This window comes from Trachypithecus francoisi, unplaced genomic scaffold (genome assembly GCF_009764315.1).
Source record: "Trachypithecus francoisi isolate TF-2019V2 unplaced genomic scaffold, Tfra_2.0 Lachesis_group4, whole genome shotgun sequence".
In the NCBI taxonomy this organism is placed as follows: Eukaryota; Metazoa; Chordata; class Mammalia; order Primates; family Cercopithecidae; genus Trachypithecus; species Trachypithecus francoisi.
Genome location: NW_022681469.1, coordinates 106735191 through 106762456, shown reverse-complemented (window position 1 = coordinate 106762456; position 27266 = coordinate 106735191). Strand labels below are relative to the sequence as shown.

The following is a 27266-nucleotide window of genomic DNA, read 5'->3' as shown; positions in this document are numbered from 1 at the left end:
AGGGACATGTGTGTCACAGTGAACCAAGCGTGCAGTAAGCCCTCCTGAAAGCTCAGTTTAGGGGCCCAGGATTTTAAAGAGCTCTCAGCCTTGTTGATAAATCAGTTTCTACCTGATGGCTGTTTGACCATTTCCCTGCACTTTTGTTTGCCAGAACAATGTCCATAGTCAGAGAGTGATGACACTGGCAGGCTGTCTGATAAAGCAGAGAACCCAACAGACGTTCTGTTTACACACAAATGCCATACCTATCGTAGTAGCGTTCAGAAATAAAATTGTTAAAAATTGGATTTTCTTATTGATTTATTTTCATCTTCATTGTTGATGGCATTTGTGCGTAAGCATGAAGATCTATCCCCTGTAGTTAGGGGAGCACGTGTTTTGAGTCATGCACTGAGGACCCACCATCACCAAGGCGTATTAGGCTGTTCTTGCATTGTTGTTAAGAGAATACCCGAGACAGGGTAATTTATAAAGAAAAGGGGTTGAATTGGCTCGTAAATCTGCAGGTTGTGCAGGAAGCATGGTGGCATCTGCACCTGGGGAGGTCTCAGGAAGCTTCTAATCATGGCGAAAAGCAAAGCGAGAGGAGGCACATCACATGGTGAGAGCAGAAGCAGGAGGGACAGAGTGAAGGGGGAGGTGCCACACACTTTTAAACAGCCAGATCTCACAAGAAGTCACTATCATGAGGACAGCACCAAGGGGGTGGTGCTACACATGAGAAATCCACCCTCATGATCCTGATCCAGTCACCTCCCAACAGGCCGCACCTCCCATACCAGCAATTACAGTTCAACATGAGATTTGGGAGGGAACACAGATCCAGACTGTATCCCTGAGATCAGCTGTGCTCGAGGTGCTATGAGTCTGCCATAGCCATCGCAGGTGCGCCCGTCTCTGCTGGGCACAGCTTTGTCACTCGGCAATCGGAAAGAGTCTTAACACGAGAGTGGAACCCCTTGGTCATAATTATGCTCCTTCAAAGAGGAACAAATGTGGTGACAGACCGGAAAGGTGGATGGAAAGCATTTCAAAAAGCAGTTCACTCTGCTCCTAATTTTCTAGTATTCCTCTGCTGTTATTTGCTTTTAAAGAAGAGCCCTCTGCTTCCTAGCAGCTGCTGCGTATGCTTGGTCCAGCCACGAAGACATAATCCTCTGCGGGCAGCATCACGTGGAGCGAGGGTCGAGTCCTCTGCCCGGTATCCCTTTATCTGCACAAGGGAAGAAAGACTCCTGAGTGCCTCGTTCTGCAGAAAGTGAGATACAGAAAGCATTTGACTTGTCAGGAAGTGAGAATTACCAGCCCCAGGCTTCCCCTTCTCAGCCCACGAAGTAAAAGTGGCTGGGTCAACGCTTCTCTGCAGAGGCTGCAGTTGCAGACGCCGACAGCAATGCACAGGCCTCCCAGGAATGTTCTTGTATCCGCTGTGTCTTGCTTAGCCATGGCCATATATATTTAATTTTTGATGGAATTATTTATTGTGTTTTATTCTATTACTATATAAACTGAGCTCATTTCAGAATTGACTACTGTTTGCAGAGTATCCTGGGGAGAGGAGGATTCCTCATGAGAAGCACTCCCCATCTGGAGTGGCTTTAGTTGGTCCTCATCTACTTTTTGGATGCCTTTCTGTCGTCAACTTTCATGGTTTCCAGTTTGACTGGATTTTACACTCTTGGGAAGTTCCACTGTTTAAGGATCTAAAGACTAAAAACATGTATTCCACACATTTTGTTTAAATCATGTTTCTTTTTCTTTTTTCTAGAATTTTTATTTTAACCAAAAAAGTCTTGGCTGGAAATGTTTCTGCCTAAACCTGGGCTCTGTAAGAGCTCCTCATTCATGCCGTTCCTCTGCATATGACCACACCAGGAATTTGGCATAGCCATTTATTTTGTACCTAGTGCTGAAACAATTAGTTGAAATAACAAAAGGCCCCTGGATAAGTACAAATTGACTAAAGTGCTTTTGAAGATTAGCTAGAAAATTTAAGAAACACTGCTATAAATAAGAAATATATTTATTCTGGGCAAAAATCCCTGATGAAATAAATCCTTCACCAGTTACATCAACAGTTACCCTGTAATCTCTTCATTTCTTTTCTGTCCCTCCTGCTAAACAGCATCTTTCCTAAAGGAAAATAATTCCATTTATGACACATAAACACATGTGGAGAAAAGGCCAGGGATTTTCCAGCATTAAAGTCTTGTAAAGTGAGTTTTAACATTTGTGGCATCTGGGTGGAAGTATCTGAAGACAAGTTGTTTCTAGGCTTCTTTGTTAAATCATTACCTGTATGCTCTTGAGCAGATGGGCTTTATTTTAGGTAGTAGAGGTTTCTGGTCATTTTATGACTCTAATCTGATAATTCGGTGACCTAGCTGTGTTTGTACAGAAGCCTGTTAACTAAAACTAGGAAGTGTTTGATATTTAACCCCTAGAAGAGGACAGTTGATGACATTTACTGTTTTCTTACTTGCCAGTCACATTCTACACCTGATGAAACAGATTCAGACTTAGCAAACACGGAATTCGTAGCTTCTGAGCCAGCCTCATTCACCTCATTACCTGATTTGCATTTCCTCAGTGTCCTTTTGATGTCGGAATTGTTATTCCCATTTTACAGATGAGAAAGCCAAGTGATGAGCCTGTGGGAATAAAATCGGGGCCAGATCCAGTTCCACTTCTATCGCTCCATCCAGGTCACAGTTGCCTGATAAGGGCCTCTCTGTATTAACACATGGTGTTATTGGCGATGTTACTTCCTGTCAACTGTGATCATCTTGTTCTGGTAGAAAAATAACCTTATTTTTTCTTCTCTGCAGACCACGTTAGAGTTTAAGTCGGGTTCGACCCTACTTCTTGATTCCAGGAAGCTCAGGGAGATTGGTTGGGAGAAGATGCAAGAGCTCTGAGCTCACATCTTCTTTGGACTTTAATTCAGAGACAGACAGTGTGCACCCAGGCAAGTGTCCCTCTCTGCCTCTTTTCTGACCGTACACCCAAGTTCCTCTGTGCTGCTGCTGTTGGCCATGGTGCTGGGAGCAGTCAGGGAAGCCCCAGGCCAGCCCCGCAGTTCAGGAGGGAGTTGGATGTGCCGCCCTGCCATGCAGAAGCCCCTGGCCAGAGCTCCGGTGGAAGGTGCATGGGTAGATGGTCAGCAGGGATGGCATTTCCTCCCACGCCACCTGCAGAAGCAGCCATTCTGTTCCTGAGTTATTAATACCGTGTAGGTTAGAGAACTGGGTCTGTCTTGCTAATGTGATATCCCATCAGATTTTTACACTTTCAGAAGCTATCACTAGGGAAACAGATGTAGTTGGACCCGCGTGCTTTGTGGTGACTTTGCTGCCTGTGTGGCGTATCTACTTCTCCTCTAAAACTCTGTAAAACGAACAGACTGGCTTCACACATTTGGCACTTCATACTGCCATCATTTATTTTTTTACACCTTTGCAGCTCTTACCACTAAGATATCCCCTTGTGTTCAACAACCATATTTGCCAGTATGTCTTCCCTGGACAGTGTTAACACACACAGTAGGCACTGCAAGCTCAGAAAGGAGTAGTCAGAGTAAAAATGCAAATACAAATACTTGGAGATTCCCTTCTTTTTCTTCATTAATTTAACACACATTTATCGACTACACACTGTTTGGCTCTGTGATTAAATACTGGAAGATCATTGTGTGCAGGGAAAATAAAGGTGTATCTGAATGTATTTCAAATCCAAAGGATTTTAAAGGAGTTACCATTTTAGAAATTCCACCCGCAACTTACCACCACTTGGGTCTGTATTTAAGCGTTGACAGACAGTCAATATAGAAGAGTTGGATAGAAGGTGAATTCACATAAATTCAGTGGAATTTTCCCGTAGACTTGCCATTATGAAAGTAACAATTACTATCATAGAAAAGGATACCCGCATAGACTAACTTGAAATGTTTTTCAAGGCAGGCACCATTATGGTAACTAAACTGGTAGAGGCTTGACTGGTCTTTTCCTGCCTCTAGTTTCCTCCCTCTCTGGTCATCTTTTGGTCTTTCTCCTACTGCAGAAGTATAACTTATCCTTTACTGAAGAACCACAGTTCTCAAATTTAATGACTTTCTCCTCTGAGTGAGCCTGCCTGCCTGAATGCAGCTGTGCTGAGCTGCAATCCCATTTGCCCAGGACTTCTTGGTCTGTGCTAGGGATTCATGCGTTCTGTTAATGAACACAACTCAACTAGTGGTTTCTATTGGTTTGAAATTATGAGAAACAGGTTTCCTAAATTCTCTCTTCTCTTGCTTTTAACATATTTTTCTTACACCCAGAGCAAACGGTCAACAGCAAGTGTTGGCTCTTGATGGAATAAACATGTCACTCTGGCAACTTAACATGTATTCAGCCTTCCAGGACTCATTAGTGCCAAAACGACTTGAAAGCAATTGTAGTTCTTGTCGTTACACAGCTAAGGAAAGTTCATCAGTTTCAAAGTTGTCTGCCTTGAACTTGCTTAAACTGTGAGGCATGAGATCCAGATCATACTCAGAACACTAAGCCTTAGAATCAACCCTTTTAAAAGTTGCTTAATTAAAATAGAAAATATTTTCAAGTGTTTTTTTTTTTTTTTTTTAAGATTTTACAGACTAATATTCTGCATCTTCCTGCACGCTGACCTTCTGTTAATGAACTTGAAGGTCGTTTGAAACTGGTCAAATGTTGCTTTAACATTTGTAGTGGTCAAACTATAGACTCAAATTATGCTTCTGTGTTTTATGGGCAAAGTTATTTCACTAAACATTTTACTGAATTTTCATCATAATGTATACATGGACCTGGATATTACCACCCTGGTTCATGGTAAGTGTTAAAGAGCAAAATACTTATTGATAACCAAAGACAATTTATATTTTCACGGAAGCCAAAGCATGAGTTACATTGCAAGCTTTGGGAGCACATCATGAAAATATTCACATCATGAAAATATTTCTAGACACCTCCTGGAACTCCTCCCCTTGGGCCTACAGATACTCTTAAGGGGAAGTTGTTGAAGTGCCCCCTGTTACTTCTTACAGCTTCTAAGTACATCCTATCTAAGTTGCATGGGACATGAACAGTGTGTCCTGGTTCAGATTAGTGTCTCCTCCACTCTGAGCAGGGAGTAGGGTTTCCAACAGTGGCTGATTAAATAGTGAAACAGCTATTTGATTCTGCTCCAGTGGTGATCAGGGTGAATGTATACCCTTACTCTTCCTTCCTGGTCTTCAGGCACCTATTCTAGGATTCTGATGTCAGTATCACCTCCCTGAAGGCAGCTGATCTGCCGTGGCGTGGGGAAGGCCACACCCCCTCGCCATGCAAGCATGTCAGGGAGCTTCCCAGTCGAGGCCCAGCAAGGTGTCCCTCCCTTCCCCATGCCCAAGGAGTGGTTCTAGCCATCTACCTCAATGCTTGTGGTCAGAGACCCCAGCTAGCTCCTCTCTTCCTCGGATTTCATCTTTTCTGAAATAGAGAACTATGATTTTGCCCAGTACCTCAGGAGAGTGTTAGAGAATCAAGTGAAGAACGGCCGGAAGCACTTAGCAAGTGCCCATGGAAATGGTCTTCCTTTACTGAACGGCACAGGTACTTTGCTCATCAGTCTCAGCAACGAAAAACAACAGATTGGTTTCTCTCTTGTGAAAACCCTTCCTGTGCTTATAATTAGTACCTCAGGACCGGTTAGCTTGTTCTTCATGATGCAGCAGTGTCTTCTCCCAAGCGGCAGCTCATCTCACCCATATCGCACTCAGTCATTTTTGTCCCTCTTCTCTTTACTACCATCCCATGGAATTAGGAGTTACAATGATGAGGTTTCATTTTTAAATGTACAAAGATGGAAGAAGGCTAAGGAAGTAATTTTATTTAAAGCCACACATATATTTGTTTCAATCAAGTTAAAGGAAAATCTCTCAGGCCAAATATTATAATTTTTCTATGAAGTCCGTGTAAGTTTTAAATGTGTAATCTGGAGTTATGTTATAATAAAGCCAAGAAATTCATATTATGAGCAAAGTGTTCAACTTTGCTACCATAATTACCTAGCAGGCCCCTGTGTTCTTTTCATTACCTTCTGATCACAAAAGTGATATTTATTGTGGAAAAATTGGAAAATATTTTAAAAGGTAGAATCAAAAGAAAATAGCCTGTAATTGTACCGCTCGGACTAACCACTGATAACATTTTATGTGTACACACATATGTAGAAACAGATATGCAGGATTTATTTGCAGTGCATAGAACACACACTTAAAAAAATCCAAAAAAGATGTTATTGCATGTGCTGTTGTGAATCTGTACTAACTTACCAAGGTTAAACAGGAAGTATCTGACCTCATGAACCAGGAAGTCCCCATACAGGACAGGCTGCTGGATGGTTGGTCCATTGGCTCTATGAGGTCGTGAAGGACCCAAATGCTTTCCATTCTCTCTGTTCTGCCACCACCATTATTAGCTTCATGCGAAGGTCGTTTCTCTCATAGCCATAAAATCACCACCAGGAACACGTGGGGACAAAATGATCAAGACCCACACCTGATACTGGGAGTGGGGCCGGGCTCTCTCGTGTTGCGTGGCTGGATTGCAGGGGGAAAGCATGGTTGCCACAACAAAATCAGGGCCGCTGAGAAAGAAGACAGGATGGGTGCACGATACCTGCTTTACTGTCTTTAAACATGGTTTTCTTCTTAAGGTTTGCAGCAGTTATCAGAATTTAAAATTAAGATGAATGGTTTTAGATGTTTTATTTTCATTTAAAAAGTCAGTCTCTTGTAGAAATGCTCTGTTCAGAAAGATTTGGATAGGAATAAACCCTTGGTTTCTGGGAAATTCATCTTCACGTTCTCCAAAGATGTAGCATTTTCATGGTGTCTTTTTGGCAGCAGCAGTTTTTTTTTTTTTTCCGTGAATTTTGACTTAAACCTGTATAGAAATTAAAAACTAAAAGAAAAAGATAAGCCTAAAGATAAAAGTTATAATAGATGGAAACTTTAATATTTTTATGTACTTTTTAAATTTTCAATACTCTTGAAATAATGCCATAAATAATATCGAGAATTCATGGACATTTTATAAGGATAATTCTGAGAAACAATAGGCATATTTGAAATTACTATGGTAAAAATCAGATGTTAAAGAAAACATTATATATTCAGTTTTTAAATTGTGCTACTAAATGTGTAACTTCATGTGTAGTAAATATTCATATTTAATTTTAGCTGCCAGTATAACATATACTAAAATAAAACGGAACAATTTCTATGGTTCTATAAAAGAATCTATAAAGGAGTCATAAATAATTATAATAAAACTCTTTTGAATATTTTTATGGGACTAAAAATTGAAAACTTCCTAATAGGGAAATTTTCATAAATGAGACATGAAGTAAGTTAGTCCTAGAGATCTCAAACAGTAATATATCCTATGGGAACCCTGAATAAGCAATAACTTCTTAAGATAATTTTATATAATGTATAAAAATCAAGAGTTTTTGAAAAAGCTCTGCAAAAGGTAGCAGGAAGAAAAAGGATGATTATAATGCTAAAATTCCTCATGAGAGGTTACTCTTTTTGCATGATTTTAATGTTACCAGAAGAAAGATTTTAGAGGATCCGAATCTGAAAGTGCTGTAACTATTCCCTGTAGAGTAACACAATTGTGGGTAACACAACTCACTCCGGAGTCCCAAGATGTTTCTCTTCTTTTTGAAAAAAGAGCTTAAACTAAATGATATTTTGGTGCTCAAAATGCATCTTACCTTCTAAGCCAAATTCACCGGCCAATGAATAGTTTACTCACATTCATATATATATATATATATATATTTTTTTTTTTTTTTGAGATGGAGTCTTGCTCTATCAACAGACTGGAATGCAGTGGCGTGATCTTGGCTCACGGCAACCTCTGCCTCCCAGGTTCAAGTGATTCTCCTGCCTCAGCCTCCCTAGTAGCTGGGACTACAGGCATGTGCCACCACACCTAACTAATTTTTGTATTTTCAGTAGAGATGAGGTTTCACCATGTTGGCCAGGATGGTCTCGATCTCTTGACCTTGTGATCTGCCCACCTCACCCTCCCAAAGTGCTAGGATTATAGGCGTGAGCCACCGTGCTCAGCCCATATTTTTTTAAAGCAAATTTTACCTCCCTCATCCACCTCTTTAACTGGCAAAAATAATACAGAATTATAAGGGGAGGATACCATAAGACACCTATTTCAAATAAAAGTTCTTTGGATACATGGCAGTTGTGTCTGTATTGTTTTTATTCTTTCTTAAAAATTAAGTAGTATAATGAGAGTCTTTCTATGGTATGATCGGATGAGTATTAATCTGCTTGGGAAAAGACCTAGTCCCTTCTCTGCTGTTAAGTTGCTGTGTTACCTAGGACAAGCAACTTAATTTCTGCGAGCCTCAGTGGCTCAGAGAAAGGGCGGGTGCTTTAAACGAGTCTCAGAGATGCCTTTCCCACTAGAATCAGGATGAATGAGAAGGTCTTGGTCATGATCAGGTAGACTATTTACTTGTCCTTTGCACTTCTAAGACATGGGGAGATAGTACAGGTGAAAAAGACGAGGTCTGGAGTTAATAATGATGGGAGAATTTAAGTTGAAGGGGGGCAGCACTGTGCCCATTGGCAACTTTCCTTCTACGCACCAGTACAGGTATCCATACACAAAGCCTCTGATGAGGCTCCCCTGAGGTGGAGAAAGCCACAGCTAATTCACTTGCCCTGGGTCAGGGTTGTGGTGGTCCAGCCTTCTAACTGAAGGGATTCTTTCTGACTGGTGGTGTTACACATTCTCAGAGGGAGAACCTCTGAGTTTTAATGAACTCTGGATGTCTGTGTTCCAGACCATTTTTCTTCTTCACAGTCAAGTGCTGGTGCAGATGTGGAGCACCCGGTAGGCTCAGACACTGGGGCTGCAGGGTGCTAGCTGGACCAGAAGAGACTCTCTCTGCCATTGTCGTATTCTTGAAGTCAGCCTGTGTATTGCTTTTTGTCCTTCCAGCTCTTCTTTTAAACTCTAGGCATTCCTTTATCGTTGACCTAATTAATTGTGTCTTACAAGTAAGTTCCCTGGAGTAGCTTTGACGCTGTCCTCTTCTTTTCTGAAACAGAGCCATCACGTTGGAGAATCAGCTGGTGATCCTGGCCACGACAGCCAGTGACGCCGGGGCATACTACGTGCAGGCCGTGAATGAGAAGAACGGAGAAAACAAGACCAGCCCATTCATTCATTTGAGCATAGCAAGTGAGTTTTGAAATCCCAAATCATAGTTCTGAAAGCAATAAAATCTTGCTTTAATTAATAACCACTGTCTGACGGGACATTTTGCAATGAATTGTATCTCTCTAGTGTAGTAGCTATGGTTTAATGTTGATCCAATGCCAGTAGTTTGGAGAGCTTTAGAGCTTTTTCTTTCTTCAAAATGATATGCAGAAAAATGTGAATCTAACTGATACTTCTCAATGCCAGATCTTATTTGTTTTGGGAATTAAAAAAGAAAAAGTATTTGCTTTTTATACACAGTCAATGCATATCATTCCTAACAACAGAAAAAAAAAAAAAAAACTTTCAATTTAAATGAATTGTATCCATGAACCTAAATCAGGACTAGATTAGGTATAGATTATATTCTTTAACAAGAAAATCCTTGAGAAATTCTACATATTAAGTTGTACCAAAATTAGCAGTATGTAAGCATAATCAGTTGATCATTTTTTCCACCTAATTTAACTAAAAGCCTCTTGAAGAGAATGCACACAAATCATGGGTATTTGTAGATTTTATTTGAGGTGACTTTAGTTTGAGGAAACTTAGTTTTACATGTTTGGCCTTTAAATTCTTCCAGCAAGAGTTAATTGCTAAAGAAAGGAAAATCACCCAAAGCAGGAACTCCGAACTAAACTAGATTCAGACATCCGTATCAGAAGGCTTGTCATCAAATGTTTGCAGCATGAAGCTTCATGGTATGAAATGAAGTTGTCATGTGGTTGAGAAAATAGGGTTGAAACTAGTCATGGCGGATGGTAAATTTCAGAATATTATGATCATATCGTATGAGTGAATTATATTGATTTGTTTGTATAGTAGTGGATTTTATCTTTTTAAAAATCATCTTCAAGGAATGGTTCCCCCTGCAGGTGGTTTGAAAAGTATATGGGGCTAGGCGCAGTAGCTCACACCTGTGATCCCAGCAATTTGGGAGGCCAAGGCAGGCAGATTACTTGAGGTCAGGAGTTCGAGACCAGCCTGGCCAACATGGTGAAACCCTGTCTCTCCTAAAAATGCAAAATTAGCCAGGCATGGTGGTGTGCATCGGTAATCCCAGCTACTCAGGAGGCTGAGGCACAAGAATTGCCTGAAACCAGGAGGCGGAGGTTGCAGTGAGCTGAAATCGCGCCATTACACTCCAGCCTGGGCAAAAAGAATGAAACTCCGTCTCAAAAAAAAAAAAAAGTATGTGGGATGGAGTGAGTATTTGCCTCACATGGCGCTTGAAGGGTACAATCGCCTTAGGCCCAGTAGAATTTCCTGGGCGTATCTTTGTAGCAAACTCTGGGTGCAGGCATCTGTGGGAGTTAACTGAGTGGGGTCTCAGATGCCTGCCTAATTGGTCCCAAGTGGCCATGATGTGCTGTCATCCTGCCTTGAGCTCCTTAATTTGAGGAACTGAATCTTGCTTTCCAGAATGTAAACTCAGTACAGATTTAGGATGAATGGGGTCTTTGTGATGCCATTGGAGAATTATGCACATGGATTAGGTGTGGGGTTCACAAAATCCAGTGCATGCTGTACTGCGATGTAAAGGACTGTCTGCATCAGGAATTACAGTAGAAATGAGGATGATTTATTGAGATTTTTCCCCAAGGGTGATGATAAAGAATGGCAATTGTATTTTCAGATAAATTGTTATTATTTTAATGATTCCAAACTTTACAAGTAGAGCCATTTATCTTGTTTCGCAAATGTGATTCTGTACTCAATTGTAATATAACTACCAGGATAATAATGAGTCAAAGGGGGTGAAATTCTGCATCAGAAACAAGGAAGTTGGCCTTCCTCTGGTAGAAGAGGGAAAAAACTTATTCCACAGAAACTCTGGTTAACATCACAAAGTTATAAAACAGTCCTTACCCAGTCCTTGCCTACCTGCCTACTCTGTAAGGGCCAGCTGAAAAGAAAGCAAGTAGAGTGAATTTGCACACTGCTGTACTAACATAATACCATGGTGTTAGATAATTGGAATATGTAAATTTTTTTTTCAGTAATTTCAGTTTCTACCCTGACCAAAAATTATGTTGAAAGCTGCTCATAAATATTATAATTAACTGGCTTGCATTTTATTCCTTTGTATGTACATTTTTAACTTTTCATTGGCACCAGGTAAAAATGTGTAAAAAGTGAGATACAAGGCAGTTAATGATACAGACTTATTTTAAATCTTAGGAGAAAACCTACATTTTGTGCCTTTGTGAATGATTTGCTTTTTATGAGGGCCAGGTAAAATGGGAGAAGTAAGGAGGTTGAGGAAACTGCCTTATTTTAATTCTTAGGAGAACCTTCCTGTTGACGTATGGGATTTAGCTAAATGTTAAACTGCAACCAATTATGCTTTTTTTTTTTTTTTTTTTTTTTTTTTGCTAAAAGCTTTATTTTGAAAACCTCTAAAAGTCAGAAGTCTTGATTAATCTGCAGAATCCCCCAGAATTGTTTAAATTGTACTTCTTTCTGGAATGCAGTGAGTGCCTGTAAGCAATGAACACTGCAGTTGAGGACCTGGCCACCTTGCTCCTGGTGAGTTTGTGGAGTACTGGAGGGTGCGTCTCCTCACAAGATTTGTTATGAAATTAGATCTTCTCGAGACCTATTGATACTGGGAGTAAGATAGAGTGTTCTGCAGACTTAGATATCTTTTTCTTCTGATGTAGGCTTTTGTGGAAACACCACACAAGATTGAGGAAAATTTGTGAAAACTTTCCAGCCAGCATTTCTGAAAAATCAAAAGATATTACAGCCAATTATCATTTAACGAAGACACATTTTTTCCTTGCTGTCGGGAGAATAAAGCAGGGAACCATTATGTAGTGAACACCATGGGGATGATCGGGTGCTGGCAATTAAATTCCTGGTGGATTGTGCTGTGATTAGTTTAAAATCGGAGTGTCACACAGCCCCACCTCTTGTTTGCTGTTGTGGTAATAATCCGTTTCTTCCTTGAGAACAGCACCCCGTGTCAGAGTGCAGCGGCAACCAGGTCTAGCCGTGTCTCAAAACATCTAAATAAGTGATGCGCTGTCACCCAGCTAACAGGAGAAAGTAATACATTTTCATCAACAACCTTGTACTTGAGAGTTCAAAAACGTCACCCCTTTTCAATTGCTAGATACTGTGGCTACACCTGAAGCTTATGGGAAGCAAAAGATAAAGAGGTTTTAGATTTAAATATTACATATTTTTTTAAAAGCATGACTGTTAGAAGCGAGATGCAGTCCCACAATGGTACCGCCTGCTGTTTTGTGCATATTTAGTAGACGGCATGATTATCTCTTAACATTTCTCCCCTTTTGCATGGTTAAGAAGATAAATTCCAGCATGTTCTGCACTGCTATTCTTGTAGGGAAGGAGAGGACTTCTCTGAACTCTCCACCCCACTGCCCCGGTGAGAGCTTGCTGCCATCCCAGGGGTGGATCCACTTTGAAGTTTTAATGTGATGTGAAGCCAGCAGATGTTAAGGACATAGGTGGGACTGTTGAAGCGTCCTGCATGAATTTTTCATGGCTGGCTCCCACTGCTCAGGTGCACAGCAGAAAAAGAAGGGCTTGAGCCTGCCTGAGAGTAGATGTGTCTGTTCTGAGGTCAGACCCGGGCAAGCTTCATGAACCTGTCAACCTATTTTTGGCTTTTGCTTAGAAGATTTTACATTGAGTTAACCTTTGTGGAACAGAACCTCTGAACCGAATTACTATGTGAATAAGAGTTTCTTCCTTTAAAAAAAAAAAAAAAGCGTAGAGTTAGGCGATGAGACGAATTCTACACAATGGTTAATCAGTCATTGTTTATATGCCATTATACATACCTTAGACATACCATCAGTTCTGATCCAATATTCAAAATGTCCACCGTAATGAGATTCTCTACTACGGATGAAGCTGGGATTAAAAAGAAATGACTGCCTCTCTCCTTCCTGTTTTTTTCACCTCTTTCATTTTAATGTCTCCTCTTCAAACAACATTTGTAGATAGGATATCATTTCAGCTGATCCTCCTTCAGGCTGACAAACCCTTGCTTTTAATTCTGAAGACCACTTAACATTCTTTTGTCCTCTATAATGCTAATTTAACTGCGAGCTCCTATAGGTTTAGTAGTTGAAAGTGGATTCCTGAAAATCATGTCTATGAATAGTCATTTGAGAGGACTGCCCTGTAAAACATGGCTTTTGTGTGCCCAGGTAAAACTCTCTCCTATTTTCCTTGTACCTTTAACGTTAAAGGGAGAGAGGAGAACAGGCAGACGCTTTCCAGATGGCCTCTGACGTGGCTTGGGTTCCTAAAACCATAGGAACTGTTTGAAATATTACTAAAAACCAATCTGGGGCCTAGCCCCACATCACAAATGAGCAATTTAGAACCAAGCATAGTTTTATAGATTGTATGGCACTTTACTGCCAGAATTTTTCAGAAACATGAATAAGAAGTCTATTTTATATTAAAGTCATGAGTTTAATCATTTAGCCATGCATTGAACCTGCTGTACGGAGTGAAGCATGAGGCATGCTCTGCCCTGGCCTCCTGAGCTGGTGTTGGACAGAACTTAGTCTAGGCCTTGGTCCCTAATGCTTTTCCGTAAACACACCATCGGGAAACAAGCCTTGAGCATTTACCCCTTGTGCGTGGACACCTAGTTACTTATCAATTCTAAGCATTAACCATCAGACAGGAGAGGAAGGGAATCCGCTAGTTATGAAGGTTCCCTTCCGTCTTTACTTGACGTCTCATGGCACAATATGCACTTTGTGAATGGAAATGCATATTTTACTTGATTTTCTTGACACAATCTAGTTTTTTGGAAAAATTCTTATGACATCTGGTTACAGAGAATGGTTTCTCTTGGCGACGTGGCTTCTACTAACAACACAAGTGTTCCTGCTGCCGTGTGTTGCCATCTGATTGTGCTGGCCTTATAAGTGACTCAGATCTGTGATTTCTTCCCAGAAATGCCTTTGACTTCAGTTGTCCACTTTATGAGAGGTAGTGTAGATAAAACTAAATACACAAGTACATCAATCCACCTCTCCAGGCAAAGGTGAAACTGCAGCCCGTGCCTATGAGGGCATCCTGTCCACTTCTCTGACAGTGAGAATTTTCAGACCCCTCCTTGGGATAGCTTGCCTACAGAGTATCAGGTGAGGCCCCCTGACTAACAGACTCAACCTGCATAATAAATAGCACTGACACTTAGTTTCTTTCTTGTGCTTTCAGTGAGAAAACGTAAGTTAAAATAGCAGGTCTAATATTTCGTTTCTGAGCCCCAAATGGATGGATTGGGGAATGAGTTTCAGAAGAGGAATGTAGCTGGTGGCTCCCAGCAAGACCCCAGTTATCACAACAAAGACCGTCATGCTGTCCCCACCCCACAAGGCAAAACTGGATTGTTTCTATTGCCCACTCTTGCCTCCTTAACCGTATCCCCATCTCTTCTCATCCCAAGGTGTCCCCTTTTCCCCCGTGTGATTTATTTCAACCTGATTTCACTGTTGTTAAATCTTAGGAAATCAGGTTAAGCTATGATCATTTGACCTCAAGGTTTGAACAAATTTGGGGTAGCCCAGCATGCCCAGTTTCCCAAAGCAGCAATCACTGGTGTGAGTATCACTCAGGATACATATAGATTCCCAAGGCGTAGGCAGGCATGTAAAATTTCCAAAGAACCTATTTTCAGTCCTTTGATATTCACACTCTAAAACTGGAACTGAGGATGCCTGAGGTCAAATTTTGCTTTTCACAACTGCTACTTTGTTTCCGAACAAGATGGAAGGCTCCTGTCTTACTCATCCTGAATCTTTAACACAGGCAATTATCTGAGGGTGTAAATGCCCAGGTGCCAAACAAAGGGAGAACTCTAAATATCAGGGGCAGAATTGAGAAAGTGAAAGACTCTGATAATTGGGAAATAAATCGTTTTATAAATCAGGTGTTTTCAATCTTTTGCTGTCTACAAAATGAGGTGGGACCTACATGTGTTGTCAGCTGATGCTTCATTACAAATAACTTGATCATTGCTAACTGTAACACAGTCCACTTGTTCTCAGGACAGGAAGAGATTTGCAGCCCCTTTGCAGGTGCAGGGACATGTCAGTGGAATAAAGGGTCGTTTTCAGGCCAGGTGTTTAAGAGCCAACGCGTTACCTTCATGCTCCCCCTCCCCTTTGGAGACAACCATGGACAGGCCACATATTGAGCCACAAGATAGAAGCTGTCTGGATATTTGAATCAGTACAGGGGAAGAATAGCCCGGGAGGGTCACCCAAGCAGAATTGGATTCATTATGAGTAGGAAACAAACCTTTGTATGGTAAGTGCTGAGATTTCAGCATTTGTTTGTTATTAGAACAAAACACATCTGTCCTAACTAATAAATTACTATATGATGACAGGGTGCATTGGCTCACACCTGTAATCCCAGCACTTTGGGAGGCCAAGGCGGGCGGCTCACCTGAGGTCAGGAGTTTGAGACCAGCCTAACCAATATGGAAACTCCGTCTCTACTAAAAATACAAAAATTAGCTGGGCACACTGGCGGACTCCTGTAATCCCAGCTACTCAGGAGGCTGAGACAGGAAAATCACTTGAACATGGGAGGTGAAGACTGCAGTGAGCCGAGATCACGCCACTGCTCTCCAGCCCAGGTGACAGAGCAAGACTCTGTCTCAAAAAATAATAATAAATAAATAAATTACTATATGACTTTTGGCATATAACTTAGAAGGAATTTAAAGAATTGAGAGATATTCTGTAACAAAATTTCTTTCATTTTCATCTATTGCGTTATATGAACAAAATTTTATCTATGAAAAAGAAAAGATTAGAATTAAACTGTATTCCTCATGTCATTGACAGATGCATTTCTGGTTTTATAAAATATGAAACCTATTCATCAAAATTTGTAATACTTTAAACAATTAATTGAATATCAATAATAATTGTAAGAACTCATTCCAAGAGAAGGTTTGTTTTGTTTGCCCCCGAGTCATATGGTTAAAAACTTAATTTTTTTTTTTTTTTTTGAGATGGAGTCTCGCTCTTTTGCCCAGGCTGGAGTGCAGTGGCACGATCTCGGCTCACTGCAAGCGCCACCTCCCAGATTCATGCCATTCTCCTGCCTCAGCCTCTCTAGTAGCTGGGACTACAGATGCCCGCCACCATGCCCAGTTAATTTTTTGTATTTTTTTTAGTAGAGACGGTGTTTCACCGTGTTAGCCAGGATGGTGTCGATCTCCTGACCTTGTGATCTGCCCGCCTCAGCCTCCCAAAGTGCTGGAATTACAGGCATGAGCCACCGTGCCCAGCCAAAAACACTTTTTTAAAGAATTTTTTTTTTTGTTTTTTTAGACACAGGGTCTTACTCTGTCACACGGACTGGAGTACAGTGATGAGATCATGGCTCACTGCAGCCTCAAACTCCTGGGCTCAAGCAGTCCTCCTGCCTCAACCTCTTGAGTAGCTGGAACTATAGGCCTGAACCACCATGCCTGGCTAATTTTTTAAATTTCTATTTTTGTAGAGACAGAGTCTGGCTATGTTACCCAGCCTGCTCTCAAATTTCTGGCCTCAAATAATCCTTCCCCTTTGGCCCTACAAACCACTGGGATTATAGGTATGAGCTGCTGAACCTCACCGAGATTGAAATTTATATACATATTTTTTTCAGAGGCTATGATATGGTAATTAATAAAATTCTTTTGAATCAATGAATGTAATGAATAAAGGATACAATTCTGTGGGAGTATAAGATGGGATTACAAATTCAAGAAGAAAGAAAAGGAGTGGTGCAAAATTTCTTACTATTAAAAATTAGAGCTTGTTCGTGTGTTTTCTAAGTGGGTGATGCTGTGTATCAAATCTTTAGACTTGTTTATCAAATATTTAGATTCCTTTGAATACATATAGATGCACTGCAGTAGTTTTATTAAAATATACTGAAGTAGCAAAACATTAAAATACACCAGAAATTACATTCTTTTCAGTCCTTCAAACGTATGATGAAAAATTTTAGATGTCAACCTAAAATGTGGGAAAGATACACAGTTTTACAAAATTCTTTTTGGTCATCTAGGAACAACAACTGTTTGAAGCTATATGCAGATTTGATAATAATTTATAAATGACAGTACTGTTGATAACCCTCTAAGGACGTACATAGAGAGGAGAAGGCCCTAACATGTCTTGAGACCTGACAGATATTGTCATGTATATTTTCCTTCTTAGATTCCACAACAGCACTGCAGGTTAATAACTCTGTTTCAAAGCTGAGGACACTGAGGCTCTGAGAGGTTAGGTTACTGACCCAGATCACAAGAATAGTCAATGGGAAGTTTGAGGATTCAAGCCCAAGTTTATTTGTCCCCCTCCCAAAACACTCGTTTGTCCTATAAATGCAGAACAGCATATACCGTGGAGGCTGGGTGTGCCCTTGGGGTCAAAATGTGTCCAAGAGAGAAGCCCAAGGAGTAGGCAAAACTTGGGGGGAGGTGGCCTTCCAGCAGGGAGGCTAGCTGCAAAGAGCTCTGTGCATGGAGACCTCAGAGAAGCTTGTTTTTGGTTTAAAAAAGGCGGTCTTCTGTTCCAATATCAAAACCACTCCCGATAAACATTCAGTCCAGAGAACAGCCGTGTGCTGTGGCTCAGCTCGGCAGCTTCAAGGCCGGCATCCTTTTGCAACCCCAGTGAGGCACATTTGGGTGGACGCTGGTTTGGCTTAAGGGCACAGTGGGAGATGCGCTGGAGTCGGTGCTGACTAATGGAGCATCAGAACAGTAAGTCCCAATTTCTAATAACAAAGTGGTTGTTTTGTTATCAGGAATGCATTAGACAGCACATAGGATATAAAGTAAGACACGATCTGTCCCAGTGGATTTATAAGACTGATGTGCATGATTACACTCCCTAATTCCCAGATATTGACCTCGAACTGTTGCGGCAGATTTTGCACAGTGAGTAAACTTCACCCAGGGCGTAAGGCAAGCACTTGGAGAATTAACTAACCAAGCAAAACTGACCAGTTGGATGCAGTAGAGAGACCATGGGTATTCATTTACTTCTCCCAGTTATGCTGTGATTATTGAAAGACACAAATTACTCGGTAGTGATTTGCCTAATCAGATTTTTTACAAACTCCTCCACATAGCTCAGTGTTAATAATTCCTCCAATCTACCTTCCCTTCTGTCCCCTTGTTAAATGTTTGAATTTAAATTATTATATTCAGATATTTAAGCATAGAATTCTTTAATTTTGGCAGTTTGGGGGCTAGAACTTTAACCCTAATTTTGTTTTGTTTTGTTTTGTTTTGTTTTTGGAGACAAGGTCTTGCTCTGTTGCCCAGGCTGGAGTGCAGTGGCACAATCATGGCTCACTACAGTCTCAACCTCCTGGGCTCAAGTGATCCTCCCACCCCAGCCTCCCGAGTAGCTGGGACTACAGGTGTGCACCACCACACTTGGCTAATTTTTTATTTATTTATTTATTTATTTATTTATTTATTTTTTGAGACAGAGTCTTGCTCTGTTGCCCAGGCTGGAGTGCAGTGGCCGGATCTCTGCTCACTGCAAGCTCCGCCTCCTGGGTTTACGCCATTCTCCTGCCTCAGCCTCCCAAATAGATGGGACTACAGGCGCCCGCCACCACACCTGGCTAGTTTTTTGTATTTTTTAGTAGAGACGGGGTTTCACCATGTTAGCCAGGATGGTCTCGATCTCCTGACCTCGTGATTCGCCCGTCTTGGCCTCCCAAAGTGCTGGGATTACAGGCTTGAGCCACCGCGCCCAGCCCACTTGGCTAATTTTAAAAAATTTTTGTGGAGACAGGATCTGCCTGTGCTGCCCACACTGGTCTTGAACTCTGGGGCTCAAGCAGTCCTCCTGTCTCGGCCTCCCAAAGTGCTGGGATTACAAGAGTGAGCCACTGCACCTGGCCTAATGATTTTTACCTTCGATTTTGGAACCTAATTTCTTAGACTTAGCAGCCAATGCCTGAATTCAGTTTATAAGGAATTGAAGATAATTTCATTGTAGAATCATATTAGGTAAACATAACATTTCAGAGTATGTGATATATTGAGGGTGACCCAAGATTATAACTTACGCATTTTCTTTCCAGCTCTGGTCACTCTCGATGTTACAGTCATTGAAGTACTTTGTCTACTCTCCTTGTCACTGTAATTGATACGAAAGATAAGGAATTTTTGGAGGGCACAAACAAGGGGGATGGAAAAATGAATCTTTCCTGCAATCATTTTACAATCTCTGACATACATCCTTTACACAGCTTGTCTGGAGAAATCCTAAGCAAAGTAATGGTTATTGGCTGAGATGAGACCACACAGAACAAGTTGCTAGTTGTAAATATAGTTTTCTCAGAAAAACTGTGTTTACTCAGTAGTTGAATACAGAGATGATTCTGGTGAATTTCCTGGGGTTCAGCTTTTAGTTACTTTCTAGTCTAAGTGGTTCTACCCATACCTTCCCAGTATGATGTTTCCTTTTACGAATGAGCTCGGTATTCTGAAGCTGCTAATTAAGAAACACCTGTTTAATTTCCCTTCCTTCAGAATTCTTAAGGTTTTCAAAATCCAGATTGTGTGAGTTGCTGGGCTAAATTGTCTTTTCATAGCTCCTCTTTCAGAAAAATGAGAATATATTATTTTCTGATTCAAAGGGAACATCTAGAGTGGAACCAACCTCTTCAATCATAACATGGTATTTCTGCTGAGGGTAGGCCTGGTATCCTATGGTTTAACTTCAGGTTCCAGCTTTAAGGACAAAAAGATGTGATGTGGTCCAGAGCATAATGAAGGCTTATTGTAGTAGTAGGAACAACAGCTGTTCATTGAATGTCTTCTCTATGCCCTGTATGTAAATATTATATCTCATTTAAAAAAATTAATCAGCCAGGTATGTTGACTCATGCCCAGTGCTTTGGGAGACTGAGGCAGGAGCATCGTTTGAGCCCAGGAGTTCAAGACCAGCCTGGGCAACACAGGGAGACTCTGTCTTTACCAAAAAAAAAAAAAAAAAAACTGCCAGGTGTGGTGGTGCATACCTGTGGTCTCAGCTGCTCAGAAGGCTGAGGTAGGAAGATCACTTGAGCTAGGGAGGTCAAGGCTGCAGTGAGCTGAGATCACGCCACTGTACTCCAGCCTGGGCAACAGAGCAAGACCCCATCTCTTAAAATAATATAATAATCATAATAACCACCATTTAATCACCGTTTTTGGTAAACAAGAGGCCACAAGGTCAGTATTATCCCTATTTTGCAGATGAGGCAACAAATCAAAGCAACAAATTACTTTCCCTAATCTTATGCCGTTGATTACATGGGTTAGTTTTGAACCCAGGTTTGTCTTTTCCCGAGTGAGACTTTCACCATTTTACTTGTTGAGATTATTTATATTGCAGAACTGTTTCTGATTGTTAAAATCATGTTGTAATGTCTTAATCTGGCTGCTGCTGTAGTGAATGCGGCCTAACGATTGGTCACCTTCTGATAACAGTTCAGCTCCACCTTTGCCACTTAGTCATAATGTTTTATGACTGTTCATTGTAAATGATGTTCTTTTGGCTCTTATAGAAGGCAATTACAGCAGGTAATTAAAATTGTAGATCTTTACAATGTGTTTGAGAATATTAAATCAAGCCCATAGAAAATCAGGTAAAGTATCTGTTAAAGTGAAAGGCCGCTTCACAATGCTAAAGACCATTACCAAATCCAGAGTGCTATATTCCCTGCTTTTCCAAGAACACTTTGTATCTGAGATGTAAAGAAATTGAATTTATATCAGAAATAATAGGAACCAGAAATTTATCTGGAGATGTAGATTCTTTCTGTGTGTTCTAATTAGTGAGTTCTTAGCAATAGTCTCTCTGATTCTTTTGTTATTTTAGGTAATTATTCTGCCTGCACCCCTCTGCCTTTTATGACTTGAAGAATACCTCTTTAGCACAAAATTAGTTCCTTCAAATCTAGTATACCTGTATGTTTGGCTGACAAGGTCTTAGGAAAGTGTAAGAAAGCCTGTGACCTAGGAAAGTATAAGAAAGCCTGTGGCCTCTGCTTGTCAGTGTTAACTGTTATTTTGCCCAGGAATAACTAGGAAGTGTAGCTTTGTGAGGTGGATACCAAAGGTATTATTTTATGTAGTTTTAGAGCATCATAAAAATGTGAGCTGGGAATTCCCTAGTTCACCTTAGTATTAGGCCTGCATGACTATCTGAGAAGTGTGAAGGCAATAATGGTTTTGTGATTTTTCTGGGGCGCAAGATACAAACGTCAAAACTGGAAGTGCAGAACTCTAGAGAAGCTCTTGAAAGAATGAAGGCTTTTCCATTTTGGTTCCCAACCTGAACTTAAAGAGTAGGAGTCAGAGCTGACATAAGTCAGTAACGGCGAACATTCGGCTGGCCCCGTGTGGTTGTTTGCTGTTTCACTGATGATGTGTTTTGTTGAGGTGTGTCATTAAAGGCCATCTGACATTGAAGGCCATGTCTGGTGTTAAATGCCCTTCATTTTCCCTGAATGATTGTTGCACACTCTTTCCCCAACACGATGTCGCTCTGTGGTTCTATTAATTCGACAGGGTTGAATTTCACAAAGGCTTGCTTCCATTTGGAAAAGTTTTCAGCACCAATGTACTCCAGAATTCAAACTTCTTCCTTTCTAATCCTTAAAACATTGGGCAGCATACTCATTAGTCAGAATGACGTGAGAATAGAAACCGTGTGTGTAGGTTACCCTCTCTCTGGTGGTTGGTTCATTTCTGAAAGCTTAAGGAGTTTCATACTTTGTAGCCTGCTCAAGAAGACTTCACTTCCCTTGAACTGAGAAAATGGCACACGCAAAAATGGTACCATCGTATTTGAAAATGTATGAAGTGAACACGCAGTGTTCTGAGCCTTTTGCTTCTATGCTCATTTTAGTTACAGTGTTTGTAAAAACCATGACAGCATGTTCTTGATGAAAATCTAGGAAGCAGTTCTACTTAATTGAACCCTAGCCTGGCATTAGATTACCTGGATCCTACCCACCTCTTCCGTTTGCAGTTGAAGGACGGATATTAAGCCATGTTGCCCCCACTGGCCTCCATCCTGATTGGCTAGCGACCCTGCCATGTTACTCACTGCATGTTTCGAATATCATCTCAACCTGGAAGGATACTTCGGGATGCATAAAACGGTAAACTGATTATCATAGAGTGAAACAGCTGGCATACAGGCATCAGCCTACACCATTGTCAGTGTCTGTATAGAAGAACCAAGGGAAGGGTTGAAGTATGATTTTCTTTGGCTTTTGGAGTCTCTGTCTCACTTCTGTCCCTAAACGTATGATTCCCCCCTACTCCCTGCCCTTTAAACACTCAGACTACAACAGTTCTGCTATTCCACTCAGAAAATGCTGAGCATCTGATACTTACCAGGCATTACGCTTGATGCTGAGGAAACTTGGTGAATACGACACGTGGTTCCTGCCTTCCCTGAGCTCACTTTTGCCAGGAGAGGCTGGCGCACCAACAAATGACAAGAACACAGTGTGTTAAATGCCAAATGAAAGGGAGTTATGTAGAAGAAGCTCCCAAAGCACAGGCAAGGGAACAATTAATTCTGCTTCCGATGCTGGAACAGCTTTGTTAGCAGAACTCTGAAACTCTTTCACTTATGGAGAGATGCACCAGCAGTGAGATGATTAGGAAGGGGGCTTGGAGTAGAACAGCACGGTCTATGACTGGGAACCGCCATAACCACCGTCCTTTCATTTGCTCCCTTGTTAAATGTATCAGTGTTCCCCAGGAAGACTCTGCATTTAATGTAGCCCCATTCCAAGAGAGCCCTTACCGATGTTATTTTTCATCTCCCACCAGAACGTCAGTTCCACGAGGATAGGGATTTTTGCTTATTTCCACAAGCCACGGGAAGAGCGCTGGACGAGCAATAAGGGCTCAGTAAATGCTTGTCCAGTGAGTTCATGAAAGCCTGTAAAGTGAGACCTTTTTACCCTCCCTTTCCTGGTCCCCTCTCCATCCCTGGCATCTGAGGATGCTGCTCACCAGCTTGTTCTTCCTGTAGCTCCTTTTCTTTTGGTGTTTATTGCTCCTTTTGGCTCTCCTCTTCCCAAGACGTGAGGATTCTCCATCCTTCAGTTCTTTGGTGCAATGTTTTCCTTTGTCTTTCTGCCTTTCCTTTTTCTCCTTGGAGATTGCATTCGCTCTTGTGACTTCACATATCACAACTGATCAAACGTTATCTCCAGGCCTGAATGCCAGCCTGGGCATTCAATCTTTGGCAAGTAGAAAGTAGGACAAGTGACTTGAAGGTCACCCTGAGTCTAAAACCCTGATATCTTCTGATGTTTGAACTTCTTTGTCTGACTTAGTAAGGTGCCCGAAGATGGAAGCTGTGTCCACATGCATTTCCTCGATTATTGACTCACGTTTCTTCTGTTTTATGTCTGCATTTGACCTGCTGGTTGCAGGCGTCCCTCTTTGTCTCAGTCTTTCTCATCAAATTATGCTGCTTCTGGATACAGAGGCTAAACCTTGCCCTGTTTAACCTATTATCAGGGACACTGTGCCCTGAGATTGTATTTACTATGTTGCTGGACATTTTCACTTGGAAATTAAAGTAACCTGCCTCTATATGCTTTCTATCCCAAAGCTATTTTTTCTCCTAAGTTCCCTAAAAAGTCCTCTCACTCCCCTTCTATGTTTTCAGCTCTTACTTATCCTGAACTCTTAGCGTAAGTCCCTGCTTCTGGAAGAAGATTCATCTTTCTGTCCATCGTCCATTCAGAAATGCATTCATTGATTCATTGACTCAAGATGTATTTACTGAATGTTTACTAAGAATCATGGGCATTGAGGATATCATGATTGAGGCAGACTGGTTTCTACTCTCAGAGCTTTGGTTGGTGGAAGCAAAAGACCAACAAGCAATTTCAATATGGTTTGGGATGTTCTAAGTCAGGGAATAGTAACTTTCCCGCACATCCTGAGTTTCTGCCACTTACATTTTCAAACCTTTGCCTGTTTTAAAGACAGAGTTGATAAAGACAAACTAAGGTCAAGACACACAAGATTGTAGGCTGAAGAAATGCTTCCTTGGAAAGACTTCACAATAGTTCTTATTTATGTGAGTATTGGTGTAGGCTTATATAGAGAAAATATGGGAGATTTCTCAGAGATGGACTGTGTTATAAATAGAACAAATCAGTCAAATTACAGCCTTCGAGCCAGAGGCCTCATTAGTCTCATGAGCAGGGCCCTTTGTGGGCAAACTGACTGAGCCACGTGGAATAACACTCATGTTCGTGTTTTGCAAGCTCAACATGTCAAACTGTAGTGTTAAAAATGAGTTGCTTTACAAATGAGCTATAAATATTAGTTTTGCATCTCCAAGCCATTCAATATGCAGTTGTGAAAATTGATATCCTTATAACTTATGTATAAGTCACATATATAACTTATACACATATACATAACTCCAGCGTACGAGTGAGTAAAAAGTACTGCATTAGTCAGCGTGGGTTGCCATTCAAGATACCCATTCATTAATTCATTGACTCAAGATGTATTTACTGAGTGTTCACTAAGCATCATAGGCATTGAGGATATCATGATCGTGGCAGACTGGTTTCTACTCTCAGAGCTTTGGTTGGTGGAAGCAAAAGACAAACAAGCACTTTCAACATGTTTTCGGATGTTCTAAGTCAGGGAACATATAGAAGTAACAGGCTAAGATTCAGAAACATTTCTCTCCAAGTGGCAAGTTTTCTAACACAAACACCCAACTTAAGAACAAAGAGGCAACCTCTCATCCAAAAACATCTGCCCCTCGCGTTGCTTTCAATATGCAATACCTTAAAATTCCACAGTAAGTGTTTTCCCAAAACAAAGAATAGAGCCCTCCGCAGGAAAACTCAAGTCTCTTCCTTAGGAGACTGGGTGACTTAAACAACAGACATTCATCTTCTCACAGTTCTGAAAACTGGAAGTCCAAGATGAAACCAGCTTTGCCAGCCAGATTGGTGTCTCCTTGGGGCCTCCCTTCCTGGCTCCAGAGAGCCACCTTTCCACTGGTCCTCACATGGCCTCTCGGGCACTGGGGTTGCAAGAAGGGAGGCGGGCTTTAGAGAGCTCTGGTGTCTCTTCCGCTTCTTATAAGGACCCCTGTCCTATTGGGTTAGAGACACCGTATGATTTCATTTAACCTGAGTCACTTCCTTAAGGGACCTGTCTCCAAATACAGTCACATTTCAGGTTAGGGCTTCAACATATTAATTTTTTTACAGCTCAGTCCATAACAACTATACATTTCTTATTCCTATTGCATTTTCTTCCCTAAGGTACAATATTTCTCTAGATCAGAAGTCCTGATTAGACATTTGTGGCCTGGATTTGCTCCTTGTGTTTTGTTTAGCCCACACAATTCTTAAAAATGCATGAGCCAATATTTAACAGCTGGGAGAACATTTTCCAGCTTCTCTTAAAATATCTGGGCATGCTAGGACCTCTTTCCCCTGTTTATACAGTCTGTGCATTTTCCTAAAGAAGAGACTTGAGTTGTCCTGTGGAGGGCTCTATTCTTTGTTTTGGGAAAATACTCATTGTGGGATTTTCAGGTATTGCATATTAAAAGCAACACTAGGGGCAGATGTTTTTGGATGAGAGGTTGCCTCTTCGTTCGTGAGGTAAGTGAGGTGTTTGTGTTAGAAAACTTCCCATTTGGAGAGAAATGTTTCTGAATCTTGGCCTGTTGCTTCTACATGAGCTGGCTCTGGAAGCATTTGAGGTGTGATCCATGATCCAATAGCAGTTTCTGTGATGATGGAAATGTTCTCTGTTTTTACGTGAAGCTATTGAATACTTGAAATGTCACTGTTGTGACTGAGGAAGTGAATTTATAATTTCAACTATTTTTAATTCAGTAACCTCATGTGACTGGGCGCTAGTGTATTGAGCAGGACAATTTTATAAAAAGGTATGGCACTTTGCATACAAAAGGGATTCCCAGTCAGACTGCCCACACGACCCATCATTGAGCTTTATTTGCTCCTGGAGTGTTCTAGGAGTGGTAAGAGCTTGTCCTGACCAGGAAGACTTGGACTCCCAGGTCCCCTTGAGAGCCCTTGAACATATAAGCAGGATACTTCCCTATATTTTATATACTGAAGATCCGTGGCTGGGAGCCCGGTGTGCTGGGAGACGGTCCCTTAGCAAGTATAGCCACTTAGTCATTTGCCGGGCTGTTGCATTGCCCACATTCATGGTCTATAGTAGTCCTTATTAATGGGACCCCAAAGAAATGGTTGGTACATAGCCTGCATGGCTGTACACAGCAATCCTGATGAATTCGTCAGTTATTGTGGCATATCTCTTGTGCAGCAAGCCCAGTGCCAGGCATGGAAGTTAGGAAAGTCAGGGGTGAGATAGTCATCTAAATGGGTGACTAAAGCAAAAGTACCTGAGCCACGATTGAGAGAAGCACAGCTTGCTCCGGAAAACCCAGCATGGGGCACCCAGACACGTCAGTGGGAATTGGAAAGTTTCCCCTGAGAGACAATGTTTAACTGAGACCTAAAGGTTGAGTGGGAAGAGGCCGTCCTGGCAAAGGGGACCACAAGGCTGGAGTCAGCAGGCACCTCTCTGTTCACCAACTTGCAGCTCACCTGCTCTGTAGATAGGAACAAAGCTCTGCCTGGCAGAGGGCGCAAACAGAACTGTCTGTGACCAGCCTCTGGAAGCTCAGGGCTCCACATAAACACTGACGGTCTGGTATTGTCAGTCCCCATCCCTGAACACAGCGATCTGCGGGAGCTGATGGGATGCTACTGTCTACTGGGGCATCACCCCATCCTGCTCAGGTCTCAGCAGTTCCAAGCCGTGTCCCTCACCAGGAGACCAGGCAGTGGTTGGTGATGAAAATGTTTGCACTCTTGTCTTTCTTATAGTAGAGACATCTTTTGCTATAA

General features: G+C 41.4%; 1 protein-coding gene across 1 annotated transcript in view; it reads left to right on the top strand.

Moving 5' to 3' along the window:
• The window catches only part of SDK1 (sidekick cell adhesion molecule 1), a 990930-nt gene that overhangs the window by 519286 nt on the left and 444378 nt on the right, over nucleotides 1–27266 (top strand). The window contains 1 exon segment of the mRNA XM_033191941.1: nucleotides 9148–9281. Coding sequence (XP_033047832.1) covers nucleotides 9148–9281 — 134 coding nt within the window.